This window comes from Zalophus californianus, chromosome 9, assembly GCF_009762305.2.
Source record: "Zalophus californianus isolate mZalCal1 chromosome 9, mZalCal1.pri.v2, whole genome shotgun sequence".
Classification (NCBI taxonomy): Eukaryota; Metazoa; Chordata; class Mammalia; order Carnivora; family Otariidae; genus Zalophus; species Zalophus californianus.
The window spans coordinates 15,561,819-15,581,125 of record NC_045603.1 but is presented as its reverse complement, the minus strand read 5'-3'; the positions used below and the strand labels follow the sequence as shown (position 1 = coordinate 15,581,125).

The window sequence follows — 19,307 nt, the reverse complement described above, 5'->3', positions numbered from 1 at the left end:
CTTCCATTTTAAAAAACTCCCACAGGTTAAAACTTACTTGTCCATGTACTTTTTTTTTTTTTTAAATGCCCAGCGTGGAGCCTAATGTGGGGTTTAGGCTCATGACCCTGAGATCAAGACCTGAGCTGAGATCAAGAGTCAGACACTTAACCAACAGAGCCATCCAGGCACCCCTTGTCCATGTACTTAAAATACTACTGAACTGTACACTTAAAAATGGTTGAGATAACAAATATTATATGTATTTTACCATAAAAAATAAAAGAAAAAAAACTTACTTGTCCAGGTCATATAATGTATGTGAAATTCGTACAATTACTTCTACTCCAGCTTCAGTAGCCAGTTTCTTAATAGCTGCATCTCGTTCCTTTCCAAAAGGCTCAGAATCATACTCAATTGAAAGTTTAGTAATGTTCCATTCCTAAAGTAAGAAAAAGGAACAAAAATGTACACAAATTTTAATAATTATTTTTCTATTATAACAATACATTCTGGGAGAAAGTGAAAAACTCAAACTCTACATATGAAACAATTATACATAAATCAAACTTCGAATATGAAGGAAGAAACCACACAATTTATAAATTCAGAATTATGTAACTAAGAAATGTACACTCACTAGATTTCAGGCATTATACTAGGCAGTAGACAATCTAGTAATATGCTTAAAACCAGCTTCCTACACTAAATTTGTTTGTATAGCACTTTATTTTTCAAATAATTTACACTTTTATTATCTCATTTGCTCCTTAAAATAACCCCCAGTTTGGCACTTTGGTTGATATCTCCATTTGGCAAATAAGGTTATTTTAAAAATTTAGGGACTTAGTCGCCCTGGGTGGCTCAGTCGGTTAAGCATCTGCCTTCGGCTCGAGTCATGATCCCAGGGTTCTGGGATCAAGTTCTGTATCAGGCTCCCTGCTCAGTGGGGAGTCTGCTTCTCCCTCTCCCTCTGCTGCTGGCTGACTCTCTCTGTCAAATAAATAAATAAAATCTTTAAAAAAAAAAAATTAGGGACTTGCCCAAGTTCACAAAGAACAAGAATACCTGGAGGGTATTTATGTCTGCTGAATTTATGTCTGCTGATTCTAAGAATTGGTCTTTCACAAAACTTTTTTTTTTTTAAGATTTTATTTATTTATTTGAGAGAGAGAGAGAGCATGAGTGGGGGGAGGAGCAGAGGGAGAAGCAAACTCCCCACTGAGCAGGGAACCCAATGTAATGCATGGCTCGATCGCAGGACCCTGGGATCATGACCCGAGCCGAAGGCAAATGCTTAACTGACTGAGCCACCCAGGTGCCCTTTCACAAACCTTTGATAGTTAATATGGTATATGTTGCTTTGGGGAGGTACTCTGTTTTATGTTTTTTATTTCTGATTACCAAAAAATGTTAACTGTGGAGATATAGAGATAGTAATAATGTCAGATATTTATTGAGTATCAGGTGCTATATTGATAAGTTCTGTACACATCTCCTTATAGTGATTTTCAATGTGGAGACCGTGACTTCAGGGAACTGTGATTTCCTATGGGGGTAGTAACTTTAATTCTAAAATCTATTCTGATATATCTTACAAGAAAAAAAACAAACTAAGTATACTATTATTTAAATCACTATATAGTAACACACTAATTCTCCAAACCTGTACAGGTTAGACAAGGGCTGTTCCCAAGGGTGGGTTAAAAAAAATACTACTATAAGCCTTGCAGGGTATATCCTTATCTTTATGCATGCATCTGAAACATTTTTGGGCATTTGTTCTATTTTTCCTAGAAATAGTTCCTTGAAAAACAATTTATAGATAAGCATATTTAAAATTTTGACAGACACTGCCAAATTTTCCACCAGATATACTGTACCAATTCACACTCTCATCAGTAGTATACCAAAATGCTTGCTCCGCATACACTTGCCAGTAGTATGTTAAAGGTTTTTAAAAACCACTAACACATACAAATGGTATACACAGAAAAACAGTACCTCATTTTAAAAATTTTCCTTTCTTGAACATCTTGAAGAATGCATACCAAGCTGTCAATAGCTGTTACCTTTAAATTTAGGAGTGCAAATAAGGTAATTATTTTTTATTTTACACATTTGCATTGCTCACATTTGTTAGTTCAATCACATACTGTTTTTGAAATTTAGAAACAAAATAAGAGTAGGAAAGCATTATATTTGTTTTATAGTGAAGCAGTATAGAGTAGTAGTTAAAAAACATAGGATCTAAAGTCAGACCTCCTGAGTTCAAAGACTGGCTCAACTATTTGCACAAAAGGCTAAGCTCTTCATGCCTGCTTCTTCATCTGTAAAATGGGTAGAATGTGAGTAATGTGCTCAGAGAGTACCTAGCACATAATAAACACTATGTGTTTGCTACAGTAAAATGAAAAAAAAATTATTATGTTACAGGGTTGCTGAAAGATTAAATGAGATAATGCAGGTAAATTGTTAAGAACATAGTACACAGTAAGTTCAATGAATGACAGCTATTATTACTAGCCATTTGTATATTTCTTTTTTGTGAGTTGCAGGTTATGTTTGCTTGGTTTTCTATTGCAGTGAGTTTTTCTCTTATGGACTTGTAAGAGCTCCTTATATTTTAATGATAACAACCTTTCCCTGCCATATATGTTACAACTTTTTTTCCTAAATAGTTTGCAATTGTTTTTTTGATAAATAATTTTTTAGTTTTTAGATAGATGATAGAGCTTAAGATAAGTTTGTTAACACTTTTGAAAAGGAAGAGAACATAAGTCAGACACCTAAAGATCAAAATATAGACCACATTACTAGTAAAGATGAACTGGAGAAAACATATTAGGTTTACAGGCAGGTAAGCTTGCTAATATTTCACCCCTGAATTAAACAGATTTATCTACCCAATGATAAGCATTCCCTTCCCTACAGTATGGGCTACCCCCATAAAATTTATCACACAGAAGAGAATAGGATGTGTGCTCTCAGTAAGTGAGAAGAAATGGTACAATCTGAGCTATACTCACCTAGCTCCTTCTAGTAAACTAACCAATGAAATCTTTCACTTCTTCCCTGGGGATAAATTAGTGAATATCTCTCCCCAAGAAAAATGAAAAGCTAGGGAGGAGAAGGTTCCCCAAACATTAAATGTATTCATTTATACATCAAATATTATAATCTTTATTACAGGCCAAATACAATGCTAGGTCCCTCCCTCCTGGAGCTTACTGAGGAAGACTGGTGACACACAGGTAAATTTAAAAAGTAAATACATAATAACTAGTAGAAAAAAACAGAATGCTATGATAAAGACTATGGAGATAAGCTGATAAGCTAATTATCTACTCTTTTTCTTCCCCAGTTATGCTGGCAAGACTTTCAGTTAGTGGTGAAACTTTATATCCTTGCTTTTCTCCCTATCTTAGGTGGAAAGCACTCAGTATTTCACCATTAAGAATGACATGGGGGGGGGTGGAACAAGATGGCGGAGGAGAAGGAGACCTGGATTTCATCTGGTCCCAGGAATTCAGCTGGATAGGGATCAAACCATTCTGAACACCTACCAACTCAACAGGAGATCAAAGAAAAGAATAGCAACAACTCTCTGAACAGAAAAGCGACCACTTTCTGGAAGGTAGGACCTGCGGAGAAGTGAATCCGAGGCCATATTCAAGAGGATAGACGGCAGGGGAGGGGGCCTCCATCGTTGTCGGCTTCTGGCAAGTGATAGAGTAGCGAAGCACAAAATCGGAACTTTTAGAAGTAGGCTCCGCTGAGGGACATCGCTCCAGTGGCTAAGCGAGGGGGGGACCCTCGCAAGACACTGGTCTCAGGACCCTTGGGGTCACAGAAAGATGGGGGGTGCCTGAGTGCGGCAGAGCTCCCAGGTATCGGAGGAGGGAAGCCGGCTGCAGAGATGGAGCCAAGGAGCGGGCTCTCAGCTTGGGGTTGCCATAAACCGTGATCGGCGACACAGTCGGGCCACTGCTCCTCCAGCAGGGACCCAACAAGCGGCAGATCCGGGCAGACTCCCCGTCTTCCCAAGGGAGGAGCCCCATGAGAGCGCACCACAGGGATCTGCTGCGTTTGGAGACTACACATGGGGCTGGGTGCCAGAGATAGAAATGCTCGGTCACAGGCCGGGTGAGCACGGAGTGCGGCTGGAGACTGGAGACAGGACTGACTGACGGCTTTTCTCTGGGAGCACACTGAGGAGTGGGGCCCCAAGTTCTCTGCTCCTCTGGGGCGGAGATTGGGAGGCCGCCATTTTCACTCTCATCCTCCAAAGCCAAAGGGAAAGCTTGCAGGGAACGAAAGCTCTGAGCAAACCGGAACAGATTACTTAGCCCTGACCAGCGAGGGCGGGGCAATTCCGCCTGCAGCGAAGACATTTGGGAACCACGGCAACAGGCCCCTCCCCCAGAAGATCAGCAAGAACAGCCAGCCAAGACCAAGTTTACCGATCAATGAGAACAGCAGAACTCCAGCGCTAGGGGAATACTGCACAAAGAATTCATGGCTTTTTTACCATGATTCATTAGTTTTTCAAAGTTAATTTTTTTAACTTTTTTTTTGAATTTTTCTTTTTCCCTTTTTCAATCATCTTATCAATACCTTTTTTAAAAAACATTTTTATTTTTCATTTTTTGAGATGTATTCTATCCCTTCATAGTAGTTACCCTTATTTTTTGCATATATGTATAAGTTGTTCTATGCTTAAAATTTTGAGATACAGTTTCTCCTAACAGATCAAAATATACCCTAAATCTCTAGTGTATGGCTTTGTTCTAGTTTCCTCCCTGATCACATTCTCTTATTTTTAATCCTCCTCTTTCCTTTTTCAACCAACTTATCAATTTCTTTTATAAAATCTTTTATAATTTTCATCTTTAGTCATATTCCGTCCCTTCATTGTATTAACCCTTATTTTTGTACATATATAAGTTTTTCTTTCTTTAAAATTTTGGGAGGCACTTTCTTCTAACAGACCAAAATACACCCAAAATCTAGCATGTGGCACCGATCTATGCACCAGCCTGATCATATTTGATCATATTGCTTTTTGTTTTGTTCTGTTTTTGTTTGTTTTTATCTTTTTCTTTTTTCTTTCTTTCCCTTTCTTTTCCCCCGGTTTCAGGTCTTTTCTGATTTGTTTAGAGTATATTTTCTGGGGACGTTGGTACCCTGTTAGCATTTTGTTCTCTCATTCATCTATTCTCCTCTGGACAAAATGACAAGGTGGAAAAAATCACCTCAACAAAAAGAACAAGAGGCAGTACTGACTGCCAGGGACCTACTCAATACGGACATTAGTACGATTTTGGAACTAGAGTTCAGAATGATGATTTTTAAAGATACTATCGGGCTTGAAAAAACATGGAAGTTAGTAGAGAAACCCTTTCTGGAGAAATAAAGAGAACTAAAATCTAACCAAGTCGAAATAAAAAAGGCTATTAATGAGGTGCAATAAAAAATGGGGGCTCTAACTGCTAGGATAAATGAGGCAGAAGAGAGAATTAGCCATATAGAAGACCAAATGATGGAAAATGAAGAAGCTGAGAAAAAGAGAGATAAACTACTCCTGGATCATGAGGGCAGAATTCGAGAGATAAGTGATACCATAAGACGAAACAACATTAGAATAATTGGGATCCCAGAAGAAGAAGAAAGAGAGAGGGGGGCAGAAGGTATATTGGAGCAAATTATAGCAGAGAACTTCCTTAATTTGGGGAAGGAAACAGGAATCAAAATCCAGGAGGCACAGAGAACCCCTCTCAAAATCAATAAAAATAGGTCAACACCCTGACATCTAATGGTAAAATGTACGAGTCTCAGAGACAAAGAGAAAATCCTGAAAGCAGCTCGGGAGAAGAGATCTGTAACCTACAATGGTAGAAACATTAGATTGGCAACAGACCTATCCACAGAGACCTGGCAGGCCAGAAAGGACTGGCATGATATCTTCAGAGCACTAAATGAGAAAAATATGCAGCCAAGAATACTATATCCAGCTAGGTTGTCACTGAAAATAGAAGGAGAGATAAAAAGCTTCCAGGACAAACAATAACTAAAGGAATTTGCAAACACGAAACCAGCCCTACAAGAAATATTGAAAGGGGTCCTCTAAGCAAAGAGAGAGCCTAAAACCAACATAGACCAGAAAGGAACACAGACAATATACAGTAACAGTCACCTTACAGGCAATACAATGGCACTAAATTCATATCTTTCAATAGTTACCCTGAATGTAAATGGGCTAAATGCCCCAATCAAAAGACAAAGGCTATTAGATTGGATAAAAAAACAAGACCCATTGATATGCTGTCTGCAAGAGACTCATTTTAGACCCAAAGACACCCCCAGATTGAAAGTCAAGAGATGGAAAACCATTTACCATGCTAATGGACATCAAAAGAAAGCTGGGATGGCAATCCTTATATTAGACAAATTAGATTTTAAAACAGACTGTAATAAGAGATGAGGAAGTATATCATACTTAAAGGGTCTATCCAACAAGATCTAACAATTGTAAATATCTATGCCCCTAACATGGGAGCAGCCACTTTTATAAGGCAATTAATAACAAAAGCAAAGAAACACACTGACAACAATACAATAATAGTGGAGGACTTTAACACCCCCCTCACTGAAATGGACAGATCTAAGCAAAAGATCAACAAGAAAATAAAGACTTTAAATGACACACTGGACCAAATGGACTTCACAGATATATTCAGAACATTTCATTCCAAAGCAACAGAATACATATTCTTCTCTACTGCCCATGCAACATTCTCCAGAATAGATCACATCCTAGGTCACAAATCAGGTCTCAACCGGTATCAAAGGATTGGGATCATTCCTTGCATATTTTCAGACCACAGTGCTTTGAAACTAGAACTCAATCACAAGAGGAAAGTCGGAAAGAACTCAAATACATGAAAGAGCATCCTACTAAAGAATGAATGGGTCAACCAGGAAATTAAAGAAGAATTAAAAAAATTCACGGAAACAAATGAAAATGAAACTACAACGGTTCAAAATCTTCAGGATGCAGCAAAGGCAGTCCTGAGAGGAAAGTATATAGCAATACAAGCCTTTCTCAAGAAACAAGAAAGGTCTCAAATACACAACCTAACCCTACACCTAAAGGAGCTGGAGAGAGAACAGCAAATAAAGCCTAAACCCAGCAGGAGAAGAGAAATCATAAAGATCAGAACAGAAATCAATGAAATAAAACCAAAAGAACAGTAGAACAGATCAACGAAACTAGGAGCTGGTTCTTTGAAAGAATTAACAAGATTGATAAACCCCTGGCCAGATTTATCAGAAAGAAAAGGGAAATGACCCAAATCAACAAAATCATGAATGAAAGAGGAGAGATCACAACCAACACCAAAGAAATACAAACAATTATAAGAACATATTATGAGCAACTATATGCCAGCAAATTAGATAATCTGGAAAAAATGGGTGCATTCCTAGAGATGTATCAACTACCAAAACTGAACCAGGAAGAAATAGAAAACTTGAAAACAGACCTAATACCACTAAGGAAATTGAAGCAGTCATCAAAAATCTCCCAAGAAACAAAAGCCCAGGGCCAGATGGCTTCCCGGGGGAATTCTACCAAACATTTAAAGAAGAACTAATACCTATTCTTCTGAAACTGTTCCAAAAAATAGAAATGGAAGGAAAACTTCCAAACTCATTTTATGAGGCCACCATTACCTTGATCCCCAAACCAGACAAAGACCCCATCAAAAAGGAGAATTACAGACCAATATCCCTGATGAAAACGGATGCAAAAATTCTCACCAAAATACTAGCCAATAGGATCCAACAGTACATAAGGATTATTCACCATGACCAAGTGGGATTTATCCCTGGGCTGCAAAGTTGGTTCAACATCCACAAATCAATCAATGTGATAACAATACATTAATAAAAAAAAAGAACAAGAACTATATGATCCTCTCAATAGATGCAAAAAAAGCATTTGACAAAGTACAGCATCCTTTCTTGATCAAAACTCTTCAGAGTATAGGGATAGAGGGTACACACCTCACTATCATAAAAGTCATCTATGAAAAACCTACAGCGAATATCATTCTCAATGGGGAAAAACTGAGAGCTTTCCCCCTAAGGTCAGGCACACGGCAGGGATGTCCACTATCACCACTGCTATTCAACATAGTATTAGAAGTCCTAGCCACAGCAATCAGACAACAAAAAGAAATCAAAGGCATCCAAATCGGCAAAGAGGAAGTCAAACTCTCACTCTTTGCAGATGATATGATACATTATGTGGAAAACCCAAAAGACTCCACCCCAAAACTGCTAGAACTCATACAGGAATTCAGTAAAGTGGCAGGAGATAAAATCAATGCACAGAAATCAGTGGCATTCCTATACACCAACAACAAGACAGAAGAAAGAGAAATTAAGGGTAGATCCCATTTACAATTGCACCCCAAACCATAAGATACCTAGGAATAAATCTAACCAAAGACGCAAAGAATCTGTACTCAGAAAACTATAAAATACTCATGAAAGAAATTGAGGAAGACACAAAGAAATGGAAAAACATTCCATACTCATGGATTGGAAGAACAAATATTGTGAAGATGTCAATGCTACCTAGAGCAATCTACACATTCAATGCAATCCCCATCAAAATACCATCCACTTTTTTCAAAGAAATGGAACAAATAATCCTAAAATTTCTATGGAACCAGAAAAGACCCCAAATAGCCAGAGGAATGTTGAAAAAGAAAAGCAAAGCTGGTGGCATCACAATTCTGGACTTCAAGCTCTATTACAAAGCTGTCATCATCAAGACAGTATGGTACTGGCACAAAAACAGACACATAGATCAATGGAACAGAATAGAGAGCCCAGAAATGGACCCTCAACTCTATGGTCAACTCATCTTTGACAAAGCAGGAAAGAATGTCCAATGGAAAAAAGACAGTCTCTTCAACAGATGGTGTTGGGAAAATTGGACAGCCACATGCAGAAGAATGAAACTGGACCATTTCCTTACACCACACACAAAAATAGATTCAAAATGGTTGAAAGACCTAAATGTGAGACAGGAGCCCTTCAGCATCCTAAAGGAGAACACAGGCAGGAACCTCTTCGACCTCAGCCACAGCAACTTCTTTCTAGAAACCTCGCCAAAGGCACGGGAAGCAAGAGCAAAAATGAACTACTGGGACCTCATCAAGATAAAAAGCTTTTGCACAGCAAAAGAAACAGTCAACAAAACCAAAAGACAATCGATGGAATGGGAGAAGATATTTGCAAATGACAAATGAGATAAAGGGCTAGTATCCAATATCTATAAAGAACTTCTTAAACTCAATACCCAAAGAACAAATGATCCAATCAAGAAATGGGCAGAAGACATGAGCAGACATTTTTCCAAAGAAGACATCCAAATGGCCAACAGACACATGAAAAAGTGCTCAACATCGCTCGGCATCAGGGAAATCCAAAATCAAAACCTCAATGAGATACCACCTCACACCCGTCAGAATGGCTAAAATTAACAAGTCAGGAAATGAGAGATGTTGGTGGGGATGTGGAGAAAGGGGAACCCTCCTACACTGTTGGTGGGAATGGAAGCTGGTGCAACCCCTCTGGAAAACAGTATGGAGGTTCCTCAAACAGTTGAAAATAGAGCTACCATACGATCCAGCAATTGCACTACTGGGTATTTACCCCAAAGATACAAATGTAGGGATCAGAAGGGGTATGTGTACCCCGATGTTTATAGCAGCAATGTCCATAATAGCAAACTGTGGAAAGAGCCAAGATGTCGACAGATGAATGGATAAAGAAGATGTGGTATGTACACACACACACACACACACACACACACACACACACACACACACACACACACTGGAATATTATGTAGCCATCAAAAATAATGCAATCTTGCCATTTGCAACGACGTGGATGGAACTGGAAGGTATTATGCTGAGCAAAATAAGTCAGTCAGAGAAAGACATGTATCATATGACCTCACTGATATGAGGAATTCTTAATCTTAGGAAACAAACGGAGGGTTGCTGGAGTGGTGGCGGGTGGGATGGGGTGGCTGGGTGATAGACATTGGGGAGGGTATGTGCTATGATGAGCACTGTGAAGTGTGCAAGACTGTTGAATTACAGATCTGTACCTCTGAAACAAATAATACATTATATGTTAAAAAAAAAAAAGAAGAAGATAGCAGGAGGGAAAGAATGAAGGGGGGGAAATCGGAGGGGGAGATGTACCATGAGAGACTATGGACTCTGAAAAACAAACTGAGGGTTCTAGAGGGGAGGGGGGTGGGGGGATGGGTTAGCCTGGTGATGGGTATTAAAGAGGGCATCTTCTGCATGGAGCACTGGTTGTTATATGCAAACAATGAATCATGGAACACTACATCAAAAACTAATGATGTAATGTACGGTGATTAACATAATAAAAAAATATACAATTTAAAAAGAAAAAGAATGACATTCGCTATGTTTTTAAGACAACTTTTATCAAATTAACATTTACCAATTTTCTATTCCTAGTTTTTTTAAAGTTTTTTAAATCATAAGTGGAAGTTGAATTATATCCAGTGCTTTTTCTTCATCTATTGAGATCATCATAATAGCTTTTCCTATATTCTACTAATAGGAAAGATCACCTTAACTGATTTTTATAATGTTGAACCAACTTTGTATTCCCTGGCTAAACTAATATAGTATTATTTAAAAATATTGCTAATTTCAATTTGTTAATATATTGTTAAGTATATCTGAGTCTGTTTCTGGGGGGACATTTGGCTATTTTTCTTCCTTAAAATTTCTTCATCAGGTTTTGCTGTTAGAGTTATGCTGGTCTCACAAAAGAAATGTTTTGGGGAAGTGTTCCCAACATTTTCCTATGTTTTCTGAAAAGTGTTATAAAACTGGTATGATTTCTTTCTCAAATACGTGATAGAATTCACAACTAAAGCCTTCTTGGGCCCGGAGTTTTATTTATGGGAAGGCTTTCAATTATAAATTCAATTTCTTTAAGAGATATAGGGCTATTCACTTTTTCTTTTCTTTTCCTGAGAATTTTATAACTTGCACTTTCAAGAAGTTTTTCATCATTTCATCTTAGTTGCATAATTTATTGGCAATATGTTTATAATATCCTTTATTATGCTTTTAAAATTTAGAGAATCTCTAGTGATAGTCCCCTTTTTATTCTGGAAAAATGATTTTCTCCCTTTTTCACCCTGATCAAGATTGCTAGTAGTTTATCAATTTAATCTTTTCGAAGCCCCAGCTTTTGGCTTTGCTGACTGAATCAATCAGGATTCAGTCAGGAAACAGAAACCACATCAGAAATTTGAACAGGGAAAATTTAATATAAAGAATTATTAGCAAGTAAAACGTGGTCAACAATGACAAGGAGTAAAAGAGGAGTTAAGGTTACACTTTCCAATAGGGTAGATAGTCAGTAGCCATAGAAGTGGCTTCTGAGCACTTGAAATGTAGCTAGTTGGAATAGAAATGTGCTCTAAGAATAAAATATACACTGGATTTCTAAGACTTCATATGAAAAAAGGTTAAAATAGCTTAAAATTTTAATAATTTCATATTGAAAGGAAAATATTTTGATATACTGGGTTAAATAAAATATATATTTTTAAAAATAAAATATATTGTTAAAATTAACTTCATCTGTTTTTTTTTACTTTTTTAAATGTGGCTATTAGAAAATTTATAATTACATTATGTGGCGTCTGTTGTCCAAGGTGTCCAAAATTAGCAATTGCGGAACACTACTACCACCACTAAATGGAGGGAAAATAAGAAAATAATGAATTAAGAACTTCGAAAAAAAGAACCCTCCACTGAGATTCACACCTCAGTGCATGGGTTCTCCTGCCACAGTAACACAAAACCTTCCCTGTAGGGAAGGAACTTGCCAAAGGGCAAAGCCAGACCTGGTTCATAGGAACAGCACACTGGGTGGCCGAGAAACTTTCTGCAGGGTGTAGGTAAGCTGGAGCCGGTCTGTGGAAGTGGCCTATCACGGGGCAGGGAAATTTGCCAGAGGGTGTGGTTAGACTGGGGCTTGTCCAGAAGGGAGGCTGAGGTAAATACTACTGGGTCTCCCACATGCTCAGCTGCCAGCTAATGCACCAAGAAAAAAGCGAAGAGAACAAGGCTACCAAAACGGAAAGCCCCTTCTGTCCTACTATGACTTTGCAGAGAACCACTACCACCATCTCTCAACAAAACCTACTATCAAGCCAGCTGACAAAGGAGAAATGTTGACAGCATCCAGCTTCACTATCACAAAGCAGGACGTAGGTTAGATTAGAGCTGAGAGACAATAAATTGATTACTGCAATTTATTTTCTCTATTGTTTGCTTTCTGTTTCATTGATTTCCATTCCTGTTTATTATTTTCTTTCTTCTACTTCCTATACTATAGGTTTGATTTGTTTTTTTCTTCTACTTTTTAAAAAGATGGAAGCTTAGTTCTTTGATTCCTTCTTTTCTAATAGAGTACTGAAAGCTATTAATTTTTCTCTAAGCACTGCTGTAGCTGAATCCCATGTTTTTTTAATGGCAAGTTGAGTTTTAATATTTTAAAGAAATTACCCTAATAGTAACACTATTTTTTAACTGAAGTATGTTGTGAATCCCATAAATTTTTGTATAGTTTTCATTAGCAGTTATAAATATTTGCAATTCTCTTGCTATTCATTTTAATTCTATTGAAGTCAAAGAATATATTCTATAAGATGTCAGTTTTTTGAAATTTATTGATATGTTTTGTGGCTGAACATATGGTCTATCTTAGTGAATATTTCATATGTGTTAAAAAAGAATGTGTAGATTTGGGGTGCAGTGTTCTGCAAATACCAGTATACCAAATTGGTTGACAGCATTGTTCATATCACCTATATCTTTATTAATTTTTGTATATTCTATCAATAAGAGTTAGAAATTCACATATTTTTATGCTGTTAGTTGGTACATACACATTTATAATAGTTAAATCTTCTTGATGTAAGATTGCTCTTAATCTCTGGTAATTCTGTCTTAAATTCTACTTTCTCATGCTTACTATTTGCAAAGTATATTTTTTCAGTCTTTTTTATTTCAAACTGTTTTTAATTAAAATTTTTTTTTGAGTAGAGTTGGTACACAATGTTATACTGGTTTCAGACCTACAACATAGTGATTCAAATGCTCTATATGTTATGCTATGCTCACCACAAATGTAGCTACCATCTGTGACTATAAAACACTATTACAATATCATGGCCTATATTCCCTATGCTGTGCCTTTTATTTCTGTGACTTATTCATTCCATGACTGGAAACCTGTATCTCCTGTTTTTCATATTTTTTTCATATTCTTATTTTTATTATTTATATTTTTTAAGATTTATTTGTTGATCTTAGAGCGAATTAGAGCAAGAGAGAGCAGGGGGAGGGGCTGAGGGAGAAGGAGAGAGAATCCTTAAGCAGACTCCCTGCTAAGCAAGGAGCCCAAGGTCCTTCCAATGACTCTGAGATCATGACCTGAGCCAAAATCAAGAGTTGGACACTTAACTGACCGAGGCACCCAGGCACCCCTCTTCATATTTTTAAAATGTCTCTTCTAATCAGCATATAGTTGGTTCTTGCTTATTCTTCATCCAGTCTGACAACTTGTGCCTTTTAAATGGCAAGTTTAAAGTAGACCATTTACACTGAATAAAATTATTGATATAGTTGAGCTTAAATTCACCTATCTGCTTTCATTTAAATGAGTCAAATATTTTCAGTATTCCTTTTTAAACTCCTCTATTAACTTTTTTAAAATAGCTCTTTATGCTATTTTAGATCACAATACATTCTTATCACTGTCTACCTACAAATCATATATTATTACTGAATAATATAAAAACTTATAGATACTTGTATTTATTTTGCTCCCATCTGGTGTGATCCTGTTATAAATTTTATTTCTATATATGTTACAAGCCCCTTAATATTGATATTATCTCCTACAATTCACTGCTATTAGTTGGTTTTAACCTGTCAACAGTCTTTTAAAGAATAGAATGTATAAATATACATAACTAAAAATTTTAAAAAGTTGGTCTTTTATACTTTTACCCATATCTTTATGTGTTCTTTCCTCTTTCTTGCAGATCCTGTCTTTCATCCAGAATGACTTCCTTTCACCTAGCAGAAGTTCCTTTAGTCTTTCTTACAGTATAGATCTGTTGGAAATGAATTATTCTATTTTTGTCTGCCTGCAAATGTCATTTTACCTTTTTAAATCTCTATCTAATCTATCTATCCATCTATCTATCTATATATTATCATCTATCTGAGCCTATAGCACCAGGTATTCCCAGGCAGTCTCCCACCCAAGTACAAACCAGGCCCAACCCTGCTAAGCTTCTGAGATCAAACAATCAGGCAAGTTCAGGGTGGTATAGCCTTAGACTACCTTCTTCTTTTTTTTTTTTTTTTTTTTTTAAAGATTTATTTATTTATTTTAGAGATACCAGTGGGGAGGGACAGAGAGAGAGAGAGAGATTCTCAAGCAGACTCCCCGCTGAATGTGGGGCCTGATGCAGGGCTCAGTCGCACTACCCTGAGATCATGACCTGAACGGAAATCAAGAGTTGGATGCTTAACTGACTGAGCCACCCAGGCATCACTATCTTCTGTTTTTTTAAATGAATATTTTTGCTAAGTTAACAAAGTTGTCTGTAGGGTTGTTTTTTTTTTTTAAGATTTATTTTTAGAGAGAGAGTACACAAGTGAGGGGAGGGGCAAAGGAAGAGAATCTTTCAAGCAGACTCCCCACTGAGTGAGGAGCCTGATGCGGGGCTCAATCCCACAACCCATGAGATCATGACCTGAGCCTAAAGCAAGAGTCAACACCCAACCAAGAGTCGACATCCAGGGGTCCTGTGTGTATTTCTTTAAAGATGTCATTCAATTACCATCTGGACTCAATGGTTTCTGATTAAAAAAGCCACCAACATTCTTATTGTGGTTCCCTGAATATGTCTTTTCACCTCTGGCTGCTTATAAAATTTTCTAACTTTGGTTTTCAGTTTATTGACTTTGATGTGACAAGAGGTGGTTTTCTTTTTTTTTTTTTTTTAGATTTTATTTATTTATTTGGCAGAGAGATAGAGAGAGAGAACAAGTAGGCAGAGAGGCAGGCAGAGGGAGAGGGAGAAGCAGGCTCCCCGCCGAGCAAGGAGCCTGATGCGGGGCTCGATCCCAGGACCCTGGGATTATGACCTGAGCCAAAGGCAGCCGCTTAACCGACTGAGCCACCCAGGTGCCCCAAGAGGTGGTTTTCTTTATATTTATGCTGTTTGGGGTTTTGTCGCACTTCTTGACACTGTGGTTTGATATCTTTTATCAATTTTAGAAAATTCTTAATCATTATCTCTTCAAACATTTTTTTTCTGTCCCAATCTCTCTCCCCTCTTTTTTTTCTAGGTCTACAGTTTTACATATGTTAGGTTAGTGTCACACTCTGTTCCCTTTTTAAAAACACTTCCTTCTCTTTGTGCTTCAGTTGGGATAATTTCAATTGCCAGTCTTCAAGTTCACTGATCTTTTTTCTGCTCTGTCTACTCTGGAAAAGCCCAATGAATGAACTCTTCATTTCCTTCTTCTAAATAGTTTCCATTTTTATACTAACATTATCTTCTATTCACGTTTTTCATCTTTGACTAGGTTCTTTAATGTCTATAGCATAATTATTGTAAAGTCCTTTATTCTAATCCCAACATCTGCATCAACTGTGCGACTATTTCTACTGTTTTTTTTTTACTTGATTGCAAGTCACATTTTCCTGCTTCTTCTGTTTCATAATTTTTGATTATATGACAGACAATGGTATAAAGAATAGAAATGGAACAAATAATATTTATCTCTAAAAAAAGCACATACTCTTGGCTTTTACTGCTAGAATTTGAATTACTATAATCTGTAATTGAGGTGGGACTTGGCTTTGTTGCTGCTTTTGTTAAATTCCATTCACCACTGGGGTTCAAATATTTTGAGGGTAGGATCCAGACTTTTCAACAGGGCTCGGGATTTGAGCATAGACAAGATTCTAGATGGCTTTACAGCCCAGTCAATAGCTTTACAAACTCTATATCTCTCTCTGCTTTGCTGTCTACCCATCAGCTCTATGGTTGCTGGGGAATTCTCTTTGTTTTCCAGCCCTGTCCCCCAATTTTCTGAACCTCTGGAGACATCTTTCTGTCTGTCCTGCTGTGTGTCTGGAGACATGCTGCTGTCCCAGCTTCAGTGGACTGCTACTTTGCACTAAGTGAATGCCCAGCAGCACTTCAATGAGGGATCTCTCTCAGCTCTCTGCCTTGCCCCAGTCTTTGGTATATTGCCACAAAAGTACTGTAGGAAAGAACTAGAGAGTGCATATGAACTTGACTGTGACCAGGGTTTCTTGGAATTCTAATCTGCCATGTCAGTCCATGCATGACCGTGAAAAGCTTGGTAAATTTTGACTGGTTTCTTTTTACTCTCAACTATAGTGGATTCCCTTCTTTTTCTGCTGTGCCTCCATGGATATAGACATGAGTCTCTTTCCTATGAAAAGCTCATCTCTTTATGAAATTTAGGTTTCTCTGTGTCCTCAACTCTCTAGCAGGTTAAAAAAAAAAACCTACAATTTTGTGGCATATTCACTTTCTTCTCATTGTTGAGACATTAGCCTTAGCAACATGTTTATGGACCTCTCCTCTGGCAAGGGAAACAAAAGCAAATTAAACTATTGGGAGTACACCAAAATAAAAAGCTTTCACACAATGAAGGAAAACAACAAAACAAAAAGGTAATCTACTGAATGGAAAATGATATTTGTAAATGATATATCATCCAAGAAGGAATTAATATCCAAAATAAAGAACTTAATAAAACTCAACACCATTCCCCCCAAAAAATCTGATTAAAAATGGTCAAAGGACCCTCAGTTTGTTTCCTATAGTTAAGAGTCTCTTATGGCATTAAGGAGGGCACTTAATGTAATTAGCACTGGATGTTATATGCAACTGATCAATCACTAAACTCTATGTCTGAAACTAATCATATACTATATGTTAATTAATTAGATTTAAAAAGGACCTGAATAGACATTTTTCCAAAGAAAATATACAGATGGGCAACAGATACAAAAAAAGATGCTCAACATCACTCATCATGAGGGAAATGCAAATCAAAACCAGAATAAGATATTGTCTCACACCACTCAGAATGGCTAGTATTAAAAAGACAAGAAATAACAAGTATGGGCAAGAATACGGAGAAAAGGGAGCCCTGATGCACTGTTAATGGGAATGTGAATTGGTGCAGCCACTGAGGAAAACAACATGGAGGTTCCTCATAAAATTAAAAATTAAAAATACCATATAATCCAGAAATTCTACTACTGGGTATATACCCAAAGAAAATGAAAACACTAATTCAAAAAATATACATACCTCTATGTTTGTTGCAGCATTATTTATAATAGTCAAGATATGGAAGCAACCTCAGTGTCCAACGATAGATGGATGGATAAAGAAGATGTAGTATGTGTGCATGTGTGTGTGTGTGTATATATATATATATATATATACATATATATGATGGAATATTACTCAGTCACAAAAGAATGAAATCTTGCCATTTATAACAACACAGATGGACCTGGAGTCTATTGTGCTAAGTGAAATAAGTCAGACAGGAAAAGGCAAATATATGATTTCCTTATATGCGGAATCTAAAAAAACAAAACAAATGAACAAACAAACAAACCAGACTCTTAAATACAGAAGACAAACTGGTAGTTGCCAGAGGGGAAGTGGGTGGGAAGATGAACAAAATAGATGAAGGGGATTAAGAGGTATAAACTTCCAGTTATAAAATAAGTAAGTCATGGAGATGAAAAATACAGCATAGGGAATATCGTCAATAATATTGTAGTAACATTGTATGGTGACAGATGGTGACTATACTTATGGTGAGCACTGAGTAATAGATAGAACTGTTGAATCAATATGCTCTATACCTGAAACTAATGTAACACTGTATGTCAATTATACTTCAGTAATAAATTTAAAAAAAAAGGAAAGAAAATGTAAGTGAAATCATGTCACTCATGTTACTCAAAAATCGCCATGGATTCCATTTCACTCAGAGTAATAGACAAACTCTTAAATATGGTCTATAAATAAAGTCCTGTGATATGGCTCCTTGCAACCTCTCTGACCCTTTCTCTCCTTTTCACTCACTGCTTCTAGCCATGCTGGCCTTCTTGCTATTCCTAAACAAGTCATGGCATACTTCCACATGAAGGCCTTTGTAACTACTGCTCCCTCTGCCTGCAACATTCTTTCCCCATGCTGCAGTGATCTTGGCAGCTCAAAATGACAGATTCTCACAAGTCTGTCAATTAACTAGATGGTGCTTCTGTTGGTCTCACTTGGACTCACCCATGAGTTTGCAATCAGCTGACAGCTTGGCCGGGCCTAGAGGATCTGAGATAATCTCTCTCCCACATCTCAGATCTTGGTGCTGGCTGTTAACTGGCCTTCCATCTCTACATGGTCTCCCATAATTTGATATTCTAGCCCATATTCCCTGCACAATACAAGCAGCATTCCAAAAGGGCAAAGGCAGAAGCTTCAAGGTTGCTTGAAGCTTAGAATTTGGAACTCAATGTCTTCCTTGTCAGTTGGTCAAAATAAGTTATATGACCACCCCAGATTTAAATGCGACCATTTGATGGAACAAGGTGCAAAATGTTGTGAATTCACAATTATCACACCCCAGATATTTGCATGGCTCAGTCCCTTCACATGTTTGCTACATGTCATCTTAGAAGTGAGGCCTTCCATGATTCCATATAAAGTAATTACCCTCCCCTCACCTTGGCATTTAATACTCCACACTTTATTTTAGCACCACCTGATATGCATATTTACTTGTTTTATTATCTCCCTCCTTCCCCCTATCATAGAAGCTCTGCCAAGGTAGGAATATCTTCTATTTGGTTCCCTAGTATATCTACACCACCTTGAACTCTGGCTTGTACATAGTAGGCACTCAATCAAGACCTGTTGAATGAATTCTCTCATTCAAATGAGCATGTACTATAAAGTAAGGCAAGAATCCAAAATAACTCAAAAAGCATAACACAAATTTTATGCATGTGAAATATTAGTGGCTTTAGATGTTCTTTGATTTATTCTAAGATTTTGAACAGAACATTTTGTTACACTTCAGTGAGTCCATCTATACAGACTT

The 19,307-nt window shown here is 37.2% G+C and overlaps 1 protein-coding gene and 1 pseudogene across 5 annotated transcripts in view; both read right to left on the bottom strand.

Annotated features, from left to right (window-relative positions):
• CRY1 (cryptochrome circadian regulator 1) overlaps positions 1-19,307 on the bottom strand; it is a 120,209-nt gene that overhangs the window by 27,644 nt on the left and 73,258 nt on the right. For all 5 annotated transcript variants that reach the window (XR_003519699.2, XR_003519700.2, XM_027592210.1 and 2 more), the window contains exon 3: positions 279-421. Coding sequence is in view for 3 of the 5 variants with exons in the window: in XM_027592210.1 (XP_027448011.1) it covers positions 279-421 (143 nt within the window). In the remaining 2 variants the exon portion in view is untranslated. The remainder of the gene's footprint in view (positions 1-278; positions 422-19,307) is intronic.
• Positions 14,359-14,475, bottom strand: LOC113923182 (annotated as a pseudogene).